The sequence below is a fragment of the Dreissena polymorpha genome, chromosome 10 (assembly GCF_020536995.1).
Source record: "Dreissena polymorpha isolate Duluth1 chromosome 10, UMN_Dpol_1.0, whole genome shotgun sequence".
Classification (NCBI taxonomy): Eukaryota; Metazoa; Mollusca; class Bivalvia; order Myida; family Dreissenidae; genus Dreissena; species Dreissena polymorpha.
Genome location: NC_068364.1, coordinates 80,732,677 through 80,745,179, shown reverse-complemented (window position 1 = coordinate 80,745,179; position 12,503 = coordinate 80,732,677). Strand labels below are relative to the sequence as shown.

The 12,503-nt window shown below is 34.6% G+C and overlaps 1 protein-coding gene across 1 annotated transcript; it reads left to right on the top strand.

Annotated features, from left to right (window-relative positions):
• Positions 1-1,022: 1,022 nt before the first annotated feature.
• Positions 1,023-4,671, top strand: LOC127848544 (uncharacterized). The gene is made up of 3 exons (XM_052381058.1): positions 1,023-1,489; positions 1,738-2,003; positions 2,965-4,671. The coding sequence occupies exons 1-3, from the start codon at positions 1,341-1,343 to the stop codon at positions 3,075-3,077; spliced, it is 528 nt and encodes a 175-aa protein (XP_052237018.1). The 5' UTR covers positions 1,023-1,340; the 3' UTR covers positions 3,078-4,671.
• The last annotated feature ends 7,832 nt before the right edge of the window (positions 4,672-12,503 follow it).

Sequence of the window (12,503 nt, the reverse complement as noted above, 5' to 3'; positions counted from 1 at the left end):
GCCGCCATCTATGTTTTTCACGTGACTACCCCCTCTGATGCCCGGGGCTTTAAATCCGGCAAAATTTGAGGGAAGGCGATTTGCGCAAAGTAATTTCATAGAGTATTAGTTCACGAAAAACTTCGTGACAAAGGCTGCTTTCTGGTGTGTGTATTATCATTTTGGTGCACATTTTTAACATACTTTTTACGGAAATGCATTTTTTAATAGATCATTGAAGTTACAAATATAAGTTCCGTTTGATTAACTGCAATATGCAAGACTGTGAATAGGTCAATTACGGAATTCTAGTGTTAATGTTAGAGCTGAATTGTACGCGTACATCGCAAAAAAACAGAGGTTTTGAGAACGATTGCACTAACCAAAGAGCCACATTTGTGTTTGCGCATCGAACGTTGCTACCTAGCAAAAAATATATATAGGAGCTGGCACGAGCTGTCATATCATACCATATTTTATTAAACGAGTTCAGGAATTTGTAAGTAAGCGAGCCATTGGCGAGCTTACTTACGAATTTCCTGGAAGAGTTTAATAAAATTTGGTATGATATGACAACGAGTGTCAGATCTTTTTTATTACATGCTTTTAAATGAGGAAATTAAATAAATATTTACGCAAACATAATGATAAATCCCGAATGTTGTTTACATTTCGAGACGGCATTTGACGTTGCAACGTCATTTCAGCAAAATAACAAAATGCGATTGGTCAATAAACGAAAACTAAGTCAATGAAAACGCTTAAAGTGTATTACACATGTGTAAGATAAAAATAATTTATTATGTAAGGTATATAGTACAGGGGAAACAGGGTATGACATGTGGTAAAATTATGTAAAACAATTCTAAGTGTTGTTATACATGTAAATACATAGAGCTCTGCTTGTATACCAACAAAGTTTTGTAAAAAAAGGAACAATACTTATTACTTTTAAATATATCACAAAACACAATACACAGAATAATATTTAAAATACGTACCTTATGTAAACTTTAAAAATCAACGATTTCTATTTCGCCATAGATGCGGCAGAATGCGGTACCGGTCTTTGCGTGAACAACACAGTCTGCTGCCCTGGTGAACGGGAATGCTGCAGCGACATTGACCTTTGCTGCGGCCAGCACTGCTGTCTCCATGGTTACGAGTGTTGCCAAGGAAGTTCACGCTGTTGCCAATCATCAGAAAGCTGCTGTGGGGATTCCCTGTGTTGCCCAAATGGAACAAACTGCTGTTCAGATAAAAAACGCTGTTGCCCGGCCGGATATACATGTTGCACCGGAAGTGACGGGTGTTGCCCCGAGCAAGCGCAATGCTGCGGCGATTACTGCTGCTCCAGTGACATGCTGTGCTGTCCGGACGCCTCTGGGTGCTATAAGGAGGGGTTTCGTTGCTGTGGCAACGGACTGGCGTGCCTGGAAACCACGCAGTGCTGTGGGCTGGAATGCTGCGGGGACGGGTTCGAATGCTTTGATGGCGGTTGTTATGAAATGTAGGTGTTAAATGGATAGCCTTGTTTGTGTTGTTGATTGCTCCTGATATATTGTCGAATATTATGATCTTACGATTCGCATTCCCGTATTTTCAGTAGACAAACCTAGTTTTCCACTTAAGACCCATCAAGATTACTTGACAATAAGTATCGTATAATTGTTTCCTTCTTTATTCAAATTATTAATATGGGGTCAAAGTTTAAGACATGTTTCTGTAATAAAACCTAGATATTGTTGTTTATTGTAGAAACATAACGACATCAACAACAGCAGAAACAACACCAACATCGTTATCAACATTAACTACAACAAACGCGACGACAACAGCCAAGTCCTCCCCGTCACCGACAGTGTATCCATCAAGTACCGACTTTACGGAAAATCCCGGAAAATACCGAACGCCAATTGCAGAGACGATGATTGCTACGGCCGTGACGGAAATTAACGTTACATGGGCTTACGTCGTCTTCCCATTGGTTGCGATTGGAGTCATTCTTATTCTACTTGCCGTCTGTAAGTCATGGGATCTCGGCTCCTTTTCATGTTCTTCTATTTGATTAGATAATCCACTAGAAATTTATCATTTATGTTCTTAACCTTTCAGTTCAATACACGTGCTTCATGAGAGTTAGGAGTACTTGTTCAATATAGGTTATGAACATTTAAAAACGATCATAGATTAAACAACGATGTATATTTTATATTCATACAACCCGAAGCACACTCATTACTAAGCGGATTACACAAAATCGTTATCCTTTTGTTTACGGAAGGTTCAATCGAAATTATTAGTTTAAATAGCATCAATAACAACATAACACTTTAGAGAACGCAGTGTTATTTTTTGTAGCGCAATAGTTGTTTTTACCCCAACATTAAAATGTAGACAACCATAGGATTTTTCGTTATTCTATTACTATTTTTAATTTTCCGAATAGCTCTATTACCGTTTTGAATAATACGTACATAAAATGTTTGAAACATTTACGTAAATCTCTCAATCAATACCTCTAAAAAAAATACATTATTAACCCATTTAAGCCTAGTGGACTCTCACATCCTTCTTAATTTAATCAATTTATTTCCAAAATTAGGGATGTCTAGTATATTTATTTCTATATTTAGAAATTCCTTTAAGCAAACAGCGCAGACCCATGATGAGACGCCGCATCATGCGTAAATTTTAAATTTCTCCGGAAAAAATCACACGTTATCGCGTGTATATCCTACCTAATACACTGTCTTTATTATTCGACCGATTTCAATGCGGGATTGTTATATAGTCGGTATGATGTTCATCAGATTTACTTTCTTAAAGTTTTTTTCAAATGTTCGTGCGACAGGACTTTCAATTTTTTTTTTATTCAAGTTATACTCCACATCAACGTTGCGGAAGTCTTTTGCAAAATAATGGAAATATATTATTTTATATAGAAAACGATAAGTATGGAAAATGTCCTTTCTGTTTTTCTAGGTTTTGTTATTTCATCAAGGACCGGGTCATACTCGCCAAACGGCTTCAGTAGTAAGGTGAGCGCCTACGTGATCAAGATGAAGACACTTGTGTACGGACCTGCCAAGGAATAGTATGGGAATCGTATGGCATGGAAACATCCGAGTGCTAATAAAAAACGCTATTTAACTATGATTAATTGTGTCTCTTTCTGTTAAAAGTGGGCTTTATTCATAAGCGTAAAGTGTCGTCCCATATAAGCCTGTGTAGTTCACAGAGGCTAGTCTCTGATGACACTTTCCACATAAGCTGGATTTTTGTTTAGAAGAGACTTCCTTTAAACGATAAATTTTAAGGTCGCCGTGGTGTAATGGATATGGTGTCCGCCTAGCGACCGGGAGGTCACGGGTTCGATCCCCGCTGTGGGAGCGTTCTTTCGATCTCCCATATAGACACCAAGTACTGGTTCTAGGCCCAGGAAACGGACTCGAGAGCATTTCAAATAAGTAGGAACTACTTTCTATGCAATCGAGCTAAAATAAATAGGTTTAAACTAAACGATAAATTCCATTACAGCGGAAAGTATTGTCCATGATTAGCTTGTGCGGACAGCACAGGCTAATTTTAAACGATACTTTACGCACATGCATCATTTCCCGTTTTCCCATGGAGAGGCGCCATCCTGTATTCTTTACAAGCACTGCTGGACCACGTAAAAGTACCCACGATTACAGTTTGCAGACAAAATTGGATCTCGTTTCAATAATAAATTTATTAAGGATGGATAAATTCTTAGTTTATAGTTTGTGCTGCTTTTTAGTTGGAAATTCACAAAATTTTATCAAAATGCATGTGTTTTGGAAAATGAATCATGGTTATCAAAAACAAATGGCGAATTCGTTGGGATGGGAACATGCAAATCTAGTATTGAAATAATGATCATAAAACTAGTGCTGCATTTAGTACGAACATGCGGTATTTAAAGTAAAGCCAATATTTAACAGCTAAGTAGCTTCATGATTAATTAAAAGCGCCGGCTTCATAGACATGTAATCAAAATCATTAATTAAAAATGATAACTTTGTTTGGAACTTACATATAAACGGTGTGCTAGGTTTTTCACTTTCGAGTTCAGTTTTGAGAAATGGTGCGTCTTAAAATTCTAGTTATCGCTGGATATACATATAAATGCTCTGCTAAATGCAAACAACATTATATTTTCTTATATATCTTTTGTTGTTGTTAAATATATATGTATACATAAGGTTTCTCACATGTGTAATCATTTCAAAAATAATTATATGTTGTAGAAAAATTAATTGTATTCTTCGGTGGATCACTCTGAATTCCAATATGTACAGTTGCCCAATATAATGGGACCTATTATACTTACGAATGTAAATTGTTAACTCTTTGAATGTAATGAAAGTAACCACACATTAATTAAAGTGACAAATGTTTTGTTTGTGAGAAATGAATGGTTGCGTTAGTCTAGATGGTTTTGTTGTGAAAGTTTCAAATATCATTTTAAAACAAAACAAGCATTTGAGGAAATTAGCTTACACGTCCTTTTATATTATTTGTGTGAATAGGTAAAACTGATTGCGTTATTTTTTATACAACCATCCTTGATAAAAATGGTCTTATCTAAGACGTATCTATGACGAAATATTTCACTATTGTTTTTATCGCATTTCTGTGTCAGTGTTTTTTGTTTGTTAACATAACTGTGTGTCAATAATGCTTAAATATTGTTTCACAACTGATATAATTGTATTAGTGATTAAAAAAAATATCAATTTGCCCATGTTCTGTTTATAGTATATAGGCAGTGTGCTATGTATAACGCTTACAATATAATAAAATAAGCTGATATGAATACCGTGCGTAATTGCGTTGCAGCTGCGTTTGTTGGGGAAAACCCTACAACAACATCAAGATTTTTGTATGTGCATACATACGACGCATTTATTAAATGTTTATCATATCTGACATTTGTATGTGTACAACAAAAAGTTCTTCTCAAGTCAATTATATATTTGGTATCATGAAATATGTGCTCCTAAAATTAGCATTATTACGTTTGGAATCATGTCTTTATCAAACCTTAGCAACGTGTCAACTTTTCGTAGATGGAATGGATTTCACATCCATTTTGTCACAAGTCTTTCACATAAGACAAATGTGACGTGCTCTGTGAACTGTGGGTTTAATTTAAACCTATTTATTTTAGCTCGGTTGCATAGAAAGCCTCAGGGTTATTTGAAACCCTCTCGAGTCCGTTTCCTGGGACTAGAACCAGCACTAAAGAACGCTTCCGCAGTGGGGATTGAACCCGAAACCCCCCGATCGCTAGGCGGACACCATATCCACTACGCTACGGCGACCATAACAAAACAGTGGGCTTAATGCATGTGCGTAAGTGCCGTCCCAGATTAGCCTGTGCAGTCCGCACAGGCTAATCAGGGACGACACTTTCCGCTTTTATGATAGTTTTCGTTTCAAGAAAATCTATTTTTGGCAAAAATCTAGTTGTTGCTGAAAGTGTCGTCCCTGATTAGCACATGCATTAAACCCCCTTTTCACAGAGCACGGTTCAAAATGTATGACGTCAACCAAAATGTCTAACGATGTATATGTTACTAACAGAAGTTGTGTATGGTTCACTATATTTAAGTAAATAATGTAAATTGTATATCCATACATTGCAGTCGACAAATATTAATATTTCAAATAAAACAACACAACAACAGTTTTTACTTCAAATATTTACAATGTTTGCACAACTGGAACGTCTAACGCGACTATAAGTTGTACACGGCTGTAACCGTCTTTGAAGAGTCAATAAAGAGATGACAAGTAAACGTGTGAATACAAATAGCCGATAATATAAAAGAAACACCAGATTAAATGAAGGGCACAATTTTAACTAAATATTTTATATTAATATATTAAAATTATATAATGATAATTATCATGTATGCATATATATGATGCATATTTGAATCCATGGATTAATATTTAGCGGAATCTCAAATACCGTACGATATTATTGCAACATTTCTTACACAGGATGAGTAGTTTTACGATACCAAAATAACTATATTCAGTGAAATAGTATTTGAATAATTGTTTAAGTAATACAAATATGTCATAATATTTTAACACTGGTTCGATTTAAACCGAAAGAGAAAATATCACTATCATAAATAGCCTCTGTATCAATGCGTTTCTCAGCGCCACGGCTGATACAGCTGCAACATCTGTGAAAAGAGGCAGTAGACTCAAAAGTAAACATCGCAGTGGTAGATGATTGGTTAACATATTGGTGTTTTATTATCTAATGTGTTTTCCCCTTCAAAATTTCTCAATGTGTTACGGTATAACCAACCGTGTGTCATAAACAAAAACATTGTGTTATAATATAGTCGCCCTCAGGTATGTTGTGGGGTAATTCGCAACTAAATCGTTAGCAAGTTAATTCCGCTTTAATGATATTAGTGTATACGTATAAACCGTGTTTGTGCAGCGTAATTTAAACACAAATTCGTTAAGTAATATAACTGCATTATACGTTTATTAACCGTATCATTATACGTTTATATTTATTAAATCACAATTTTCTGAAAACAATATTTTCGAATTTACGAGTCACGCCGTTATATATCACCATCAATAAGTGAATAGGTAAAAAGCATTCACATTATTGCAAATTAAACTGGCACTGTTATGTTATGATACAAGAACTATCCGTCAGTTTATACATTTATACAGTACCAATTTGCCTGGTTCCGAGGTTGCTCGCTATCAAATCTCTGTCGTTAAAACCAACCACGTGATGATAGCCGAGCCAAGCGGTATAATATTTTTCCCGTTGATATTTTTATGTCCCCCACCACTATAGTGGGGGACATATTGTTTTTGCCCTGTCTGTTGGTTGGTTTGTGTGTTTGTGTGTTTGTTTGCCCCAACTTTAACATTTTGCCATTTAATACTTTTGCAATATTGAAGATAGCAACGTCATATTTGGCATGCATGTGTATCTCATGGAGCTGCACATTTTAAACGGTGAAAGGTCAATGTCATCCTTCAGGGTCCAAGGTCAAATATATAGTTTCAAAGCGGCGCAGAAGGGGACATTGTGTTTCTGACAAACAAATATCTTGTTCATTATGAAACTTAACATATAAACTTTGTCAAAATATAACAGAAAATGCTACTAGTTTTCATAATGTTATACTTAAAAACAAGAATGAAATCCTTCCAAATCTGGATGGGCTTTCTTGTGATGGCAGTGGTAATCGCCAGTAACCGGAGGGAGATAACTGCTACGTGGAGTTTGAACAAGTACATGGCGGAAACATCAAAGTAAGTTAAATAAATACAGTAGTAGCCCATGGATATGTATGGAGTACGAATGAATCAACTGATGCAATATATGTATATTTCCTTAATTGAAGCAATAGCTTAAGTTTATGCAGTGTGACTAAGTCACACATTGCTCACTCCATTAAAGAAGATTTTATATTTTTAGAAATATGCATTTAACATATATAATACTGCTCAATTAATGTGCGAATATCCTTGATATAAATCATTTGCTAACGGTTGTACGAAACATACTACATCTACAATACATACAACACAAACAAATGACATAACACAAAAAATACTTCTAACACGATAATATCACTATAAATTTTAAAAGCCAATGTCCATCGAACAGTTCACTCGTAGTATGGAACTAATAAAATCCACATCAACGCTATATGCAAATGTCTGTTAAAAAGTCTCCTCATCGTATGGTACTTATTATGGTTATAGACTCGGATCTACGTCGCTGATGTTGAATTGACGTTGATGTTGTTGTCGTTCCGTCATCATCATCTTCAAAAATGTGTTATGGTCTTGGTAAGTGACGATATATAATGACCACAATGGGAACATGAATCTTTTATTGAATATGCTGTAGTAGAGATAAAATGAATAATTGATCAGTTGCACACAAAAGTGAAATTGAAATTTCTAAGTACAGCTATAGGCATAATTGTGCTGGACTGCAGGTCGGATAAATGGGCAGATGATAACAACACACGATGATCGAACGACATGTGTGAAATTTTAGTTGTATATCCATAGAAGTTACAAAGATATTTGTTGTATGCAGAGATTTACAGATATCTGAACTTCTTGCATGCAAACCTTTACAGTAAGTGCAAAAAGGGCATAATACTATCAAAAGGCTGATCACATTACTAGGTCTTGGTCATTGACTGATTATAAAGATGTTTTAACAAATATGTAAATATATAATTCATTCTATGTGGTAGATAAACACACAATACGCCTTTTTTGTTGGATCTTCCATAATATTTAGACGTTATTCCTTTCTGCGTCTCAATTTCTTAAAGCATACAGTGCAGACCCTGATGAGACGCCGCATCATGCGGCGTCTCATCTGGGTCTACGCTGTTTGCCAAGGCCTTTTTTCTAGACGCTAGGCATAAATGGGTTTAAAAGGAAAACATCGTTTCAGAACTAGTCAATGTAGCCATATTGCATCGCAAACACATATTTTTTATTTCCCATGCATTTATAGATATTTCTGTTATTAAACAACAAAGAACTTTTCATGTTCATAATAAAAATACATTACTATAGTTGACCTTTCGACAGCGAGAGTGAAGCCACGCCCCCCGATTTCAAGGGAGGTCACTCCGCCGAAGTCCGTCATAAAACTGGCTACGCGAATCGGTACGTTGGAAGATATTCACAGAGATTTCGGTCCAAATTACATGAAATGTTTCTATTGCTATCATGTTTTATTTAAAATGTGTTAAATGTAATGTATCAAATAGGTGTTTAGCTCCCCTCAAAGATATAGTACCAGAAAGGCCGTTTACCAAAAAGGCTTCCCAAAAAGTCCGCATCAGTGAACCAAAAACGCCTCATGGTATACCAGAAAGGCCATACAATATTTTTATTATCATTGAATAGTTATGCTGAATATAATTATCATATCTATGAAATAGTCATAACTTTTTTATAAGTCTACTTAAAAGTCGTTAATCTATAGTCAAAGTCGGCCAATTATCGCAAATTATCACATACAGTATGCATTGTCGTTTGTCACAATACTTTTCATTGAGTAATAGATGTTTTTTTTTTAATTAAAAGCCGTTAATTTTGCAACCGATGGCAATATTGCAAATGTGGCAAAGGTAAGTAAATTTATTATATAAGAAGACAAAGAACGTTATATTGAAATCCGATATAACACATATCTATAATGCGTTTGGTCAAAATGACCCATGAGCATTGTTATAATCGTGTAACATAGTCAATGTCGTCAAAAAAGTAACATACACAATATATTATTAATTTCCTCTTAAACTATTTTTTGCAATGTTTAAAATATAAGAAGTTGAAAGAATTTTCATGTACAAAAAAAAACTCGCTAATCAGACTGGCTATCAAAGTGTCAAGGGTCATTCACAGTTTGCGGCATCTGTTTTGATAACGGATTAGTAGAAAGCCCACATATGGTGTAAAATGACATTTATTGGCAACTATTGATAATTACATGCGCATTTTAAAATAGTTCCTTAACTTTTAACGATATACAACTAGCTACATTAAATTCGGAAGATTTAAACCGAAAAAAATAAAAATGCTCTATTTTATGTGATATTATTAAAAATTATAACTGATTGTCTTTATTATTACGCATTTCATTAGCATTAATAATCTAGTTAGCAAAGTTTAGAATATTTTTTTATTAGCCGACTGCATTAGAATGTCAAATTTATTTAACGTTAGCCACCTTTGAAAATATGGTTTTAAATGTTCCTTTCTAATTTCTCTATATAGAGGAAAAACAAGTAAAAAGTGATACTCGTTTTCTATAGCGTGTCCGGTGCAAAACTTACATATTCTATTTTCGCGTAGTATCTTATTATGACGACCTTAGAACAAACGTCGAGGTGTTTTGCTTTCGGGCGATAGCTTAATATGTTGAGATTAAGCTGTTCGTTGAGACGACTACAAAGACGAATCCAACGTTTGCATTTTTTAAGATTAGTACCCGGTTAATGGAACGGAAAAACGTAGTTCCATCTTTTAACCGTTCTGGATACATTGTGTCTGAATAACAAGTGCCATAACAGCACCTTTTAACCATTGTCTTTGTTTAAAACACAGCATTACGTATAAGCTTATGTGACGAACAACGGCGAGTTTGACGGACAAAATGGCGGATAGAAACGGGCCTAATCTATGCAGTAATCTGATTGGTTAATAAGCCTGTCAATCAATCGGCTGTCGAAAGGTCAGTTGTTATCCCATCCATGACTAAATACTGAAGCACTTTTGTCAAAGCGTGTAATAAAGCTTCACTAGTTATCAAACATATTGCTATTATCAATGTGTATGATTATAAGTTATTACAACTGAAGTCAAGCATCAACATTTAAGTATTGATTTTATTTTGGCTCCTTTTTCTTGTGAATATATAAGGACCAGTGTAAGTTTCAGGCACCTTAAACCCGATGTTAATCCAGTGTAACTTTCAAGATTGTGTAGATGTGCTATTTAAGTCGTTTTTTTCTGTGCTAAGTGTAAGGTTTTAATTAAATAAACAAGTTTAAATGCCCAAACAATGCTTTTCATTGACCTTTCTATGAGCATATATTGTCAATCGTAACATGATTGCAATAATGGCTTTGTAGTGATAATTAGAGGGACCTTCTGCTGATGCGACTGGAGTTTCACTGAGTGCATGCCATGGCTGTGGATGATTTACTGCGTAAAATCTGTGTTTATAATCACAGTTTTCTGTAGGCCTAAGTTTATTATGTTATGAATCTCAATAAGGATTGGTTACATGTGCATGGTAAAGTTATATGTCGGGAACAAATTAGTTAAGTATAACTTTACAAGTTATGCTTTAATTGAAAGACAACTTATTAAAAAAAAAATTAAGGTTATGAAAGTTATGGATCGGAGCTTTGTTGTTTCGGTAAGAGATGAACCTAAATCGTCTGTACGTAAATAATGCCAAGGCAATCGATTTTATTTTTTGACGTATACTATAATCAAATATTTTATTTTCTTCTGTTCAAAAGCGGTGACACGTACTTTCAATGCCCTGTATTCGATTTTCGAAAGAATATATTAATATGGTATTATACAACACACTGAATATATAGATACTGACATGGGTTGTGTTGTGTACTTTAAACAATTTCAGATCACATCTGCGATAAATATTCCAGCTTGAAATAAACAGTTTCAACTTCGGTAAGTACAACTGTATACGTGCAAAAACTCTCATCATTAAGATGAAAGTTTGGAACTGTTTGATTGAGGGATGCAGTTTAAAATTCAAAAATTCAAAACACAGTCATCCTTGACTTTTATTGGGCTAAATTAAATGAAACAAAGTATTTTTGCAAATAGATACATAATAACTTTTTATATTGTCAGCATACAATAAGAATGGTTATTAAACAAGTCCACCGTAGTCTTTAATCATACTCGTTCACTTCTTCCAGACACTTCACGTCATAATTTCCTATGTACCAGACACGCTTGCAACCGCCACAGTCGTTGATTCTAAGACATGAACAACACAGATTGTTTAGCAATATAAGTATTTCATTAAAAAGATTCCATAACTAGATTCAACTTAAATACTATATGTATAAACATTGAGATGAATTTGAATGTTAAACAACCGTTGACGTTAGTAATGTAATTATAACCATATACTGCTTTGGAAGCAATTATACCTGCCCGATAACCTAAACAGCCTGGTGAATCACTCACTTCAATAAATATTAAAAAGAGCGCAATTGATGCAAATAATCAAGGGAGCTTTGAGTTTATACTGTGACAAACGTAATACAATATGAGGCATGGTCTGCAAATAAATTAATCAATCAAAATTTTACTCACTTAAGTTACTAAGCTTTGCAAAATTTGCTTAGCCCGTATATGAAAAAAAAGTGCTGACCTGCAACCAACAAAAGTAACATACCTGAGCTTTCTTTACCGTCAGAAATTATCAAAATATAATTTCGATGTAATAAAAACAACTATCACACAAACATAAGTAAAGGTCAACCAATCAACCCCTTTCTTCAAATAATGGGCTTATATTTTATAATTTTTATCGTATCGTATCTCTAACAAATCAAATGGAAACCACACATGGAATTGAATGTTGAAATCCAATCAACTGAAAACAGCAATTAACTTAAATCGATAACAATTAACAAGCAGTATATGTGAACATAAATCTCATTATGTGTCGGGAGTGATTCTTTATATGCCAAGATTGCTGTTTTACTATACTTTTTGTAATAACCCTTTGCATACTGGGAAATTTGTCGACTGTTAACATGTCGTCTGCTGAATTTCTAAAAGTAACATTTTCTTCTATTTTTTCAAAGAATACTATTAGAATAGCAAACAGTTTGGATCCTGATGAGACGCCACGTTGTGTTGCGTCTCATCTGGATCCAAACTGTTTGCAAAGGCCTTCAAAATTCGGTTCCAGC

What these genes read in the sequence shown, in the direction of transcription:
- LOC127848544 (XM_052381058.1), top strand. Translation starts at nt 1,341, where the DNA reads ATGCTGTGCTGTCCGGACGCCTCTGGGTGCTATAAGGAGGGGTTTCGT. An exon ending in GATGGCGGTTGTTATGAAAT is followed by an intron (nt 1,490 to 1,737) that starts GTAGGTGTTAAA and finishes TGTTTATTGTAG; the next exon opens with AAACATAACGACATCAACAA. An exon ending in TCTTATTCTACTTGCCGTCT is followed by an intron (nt 2,004 to 2,964) that starts GTAAGTCATGGG and finishes CTGTTTTTCTAG; the next exon opens with GTTTTGTTATTTCATCAAGG.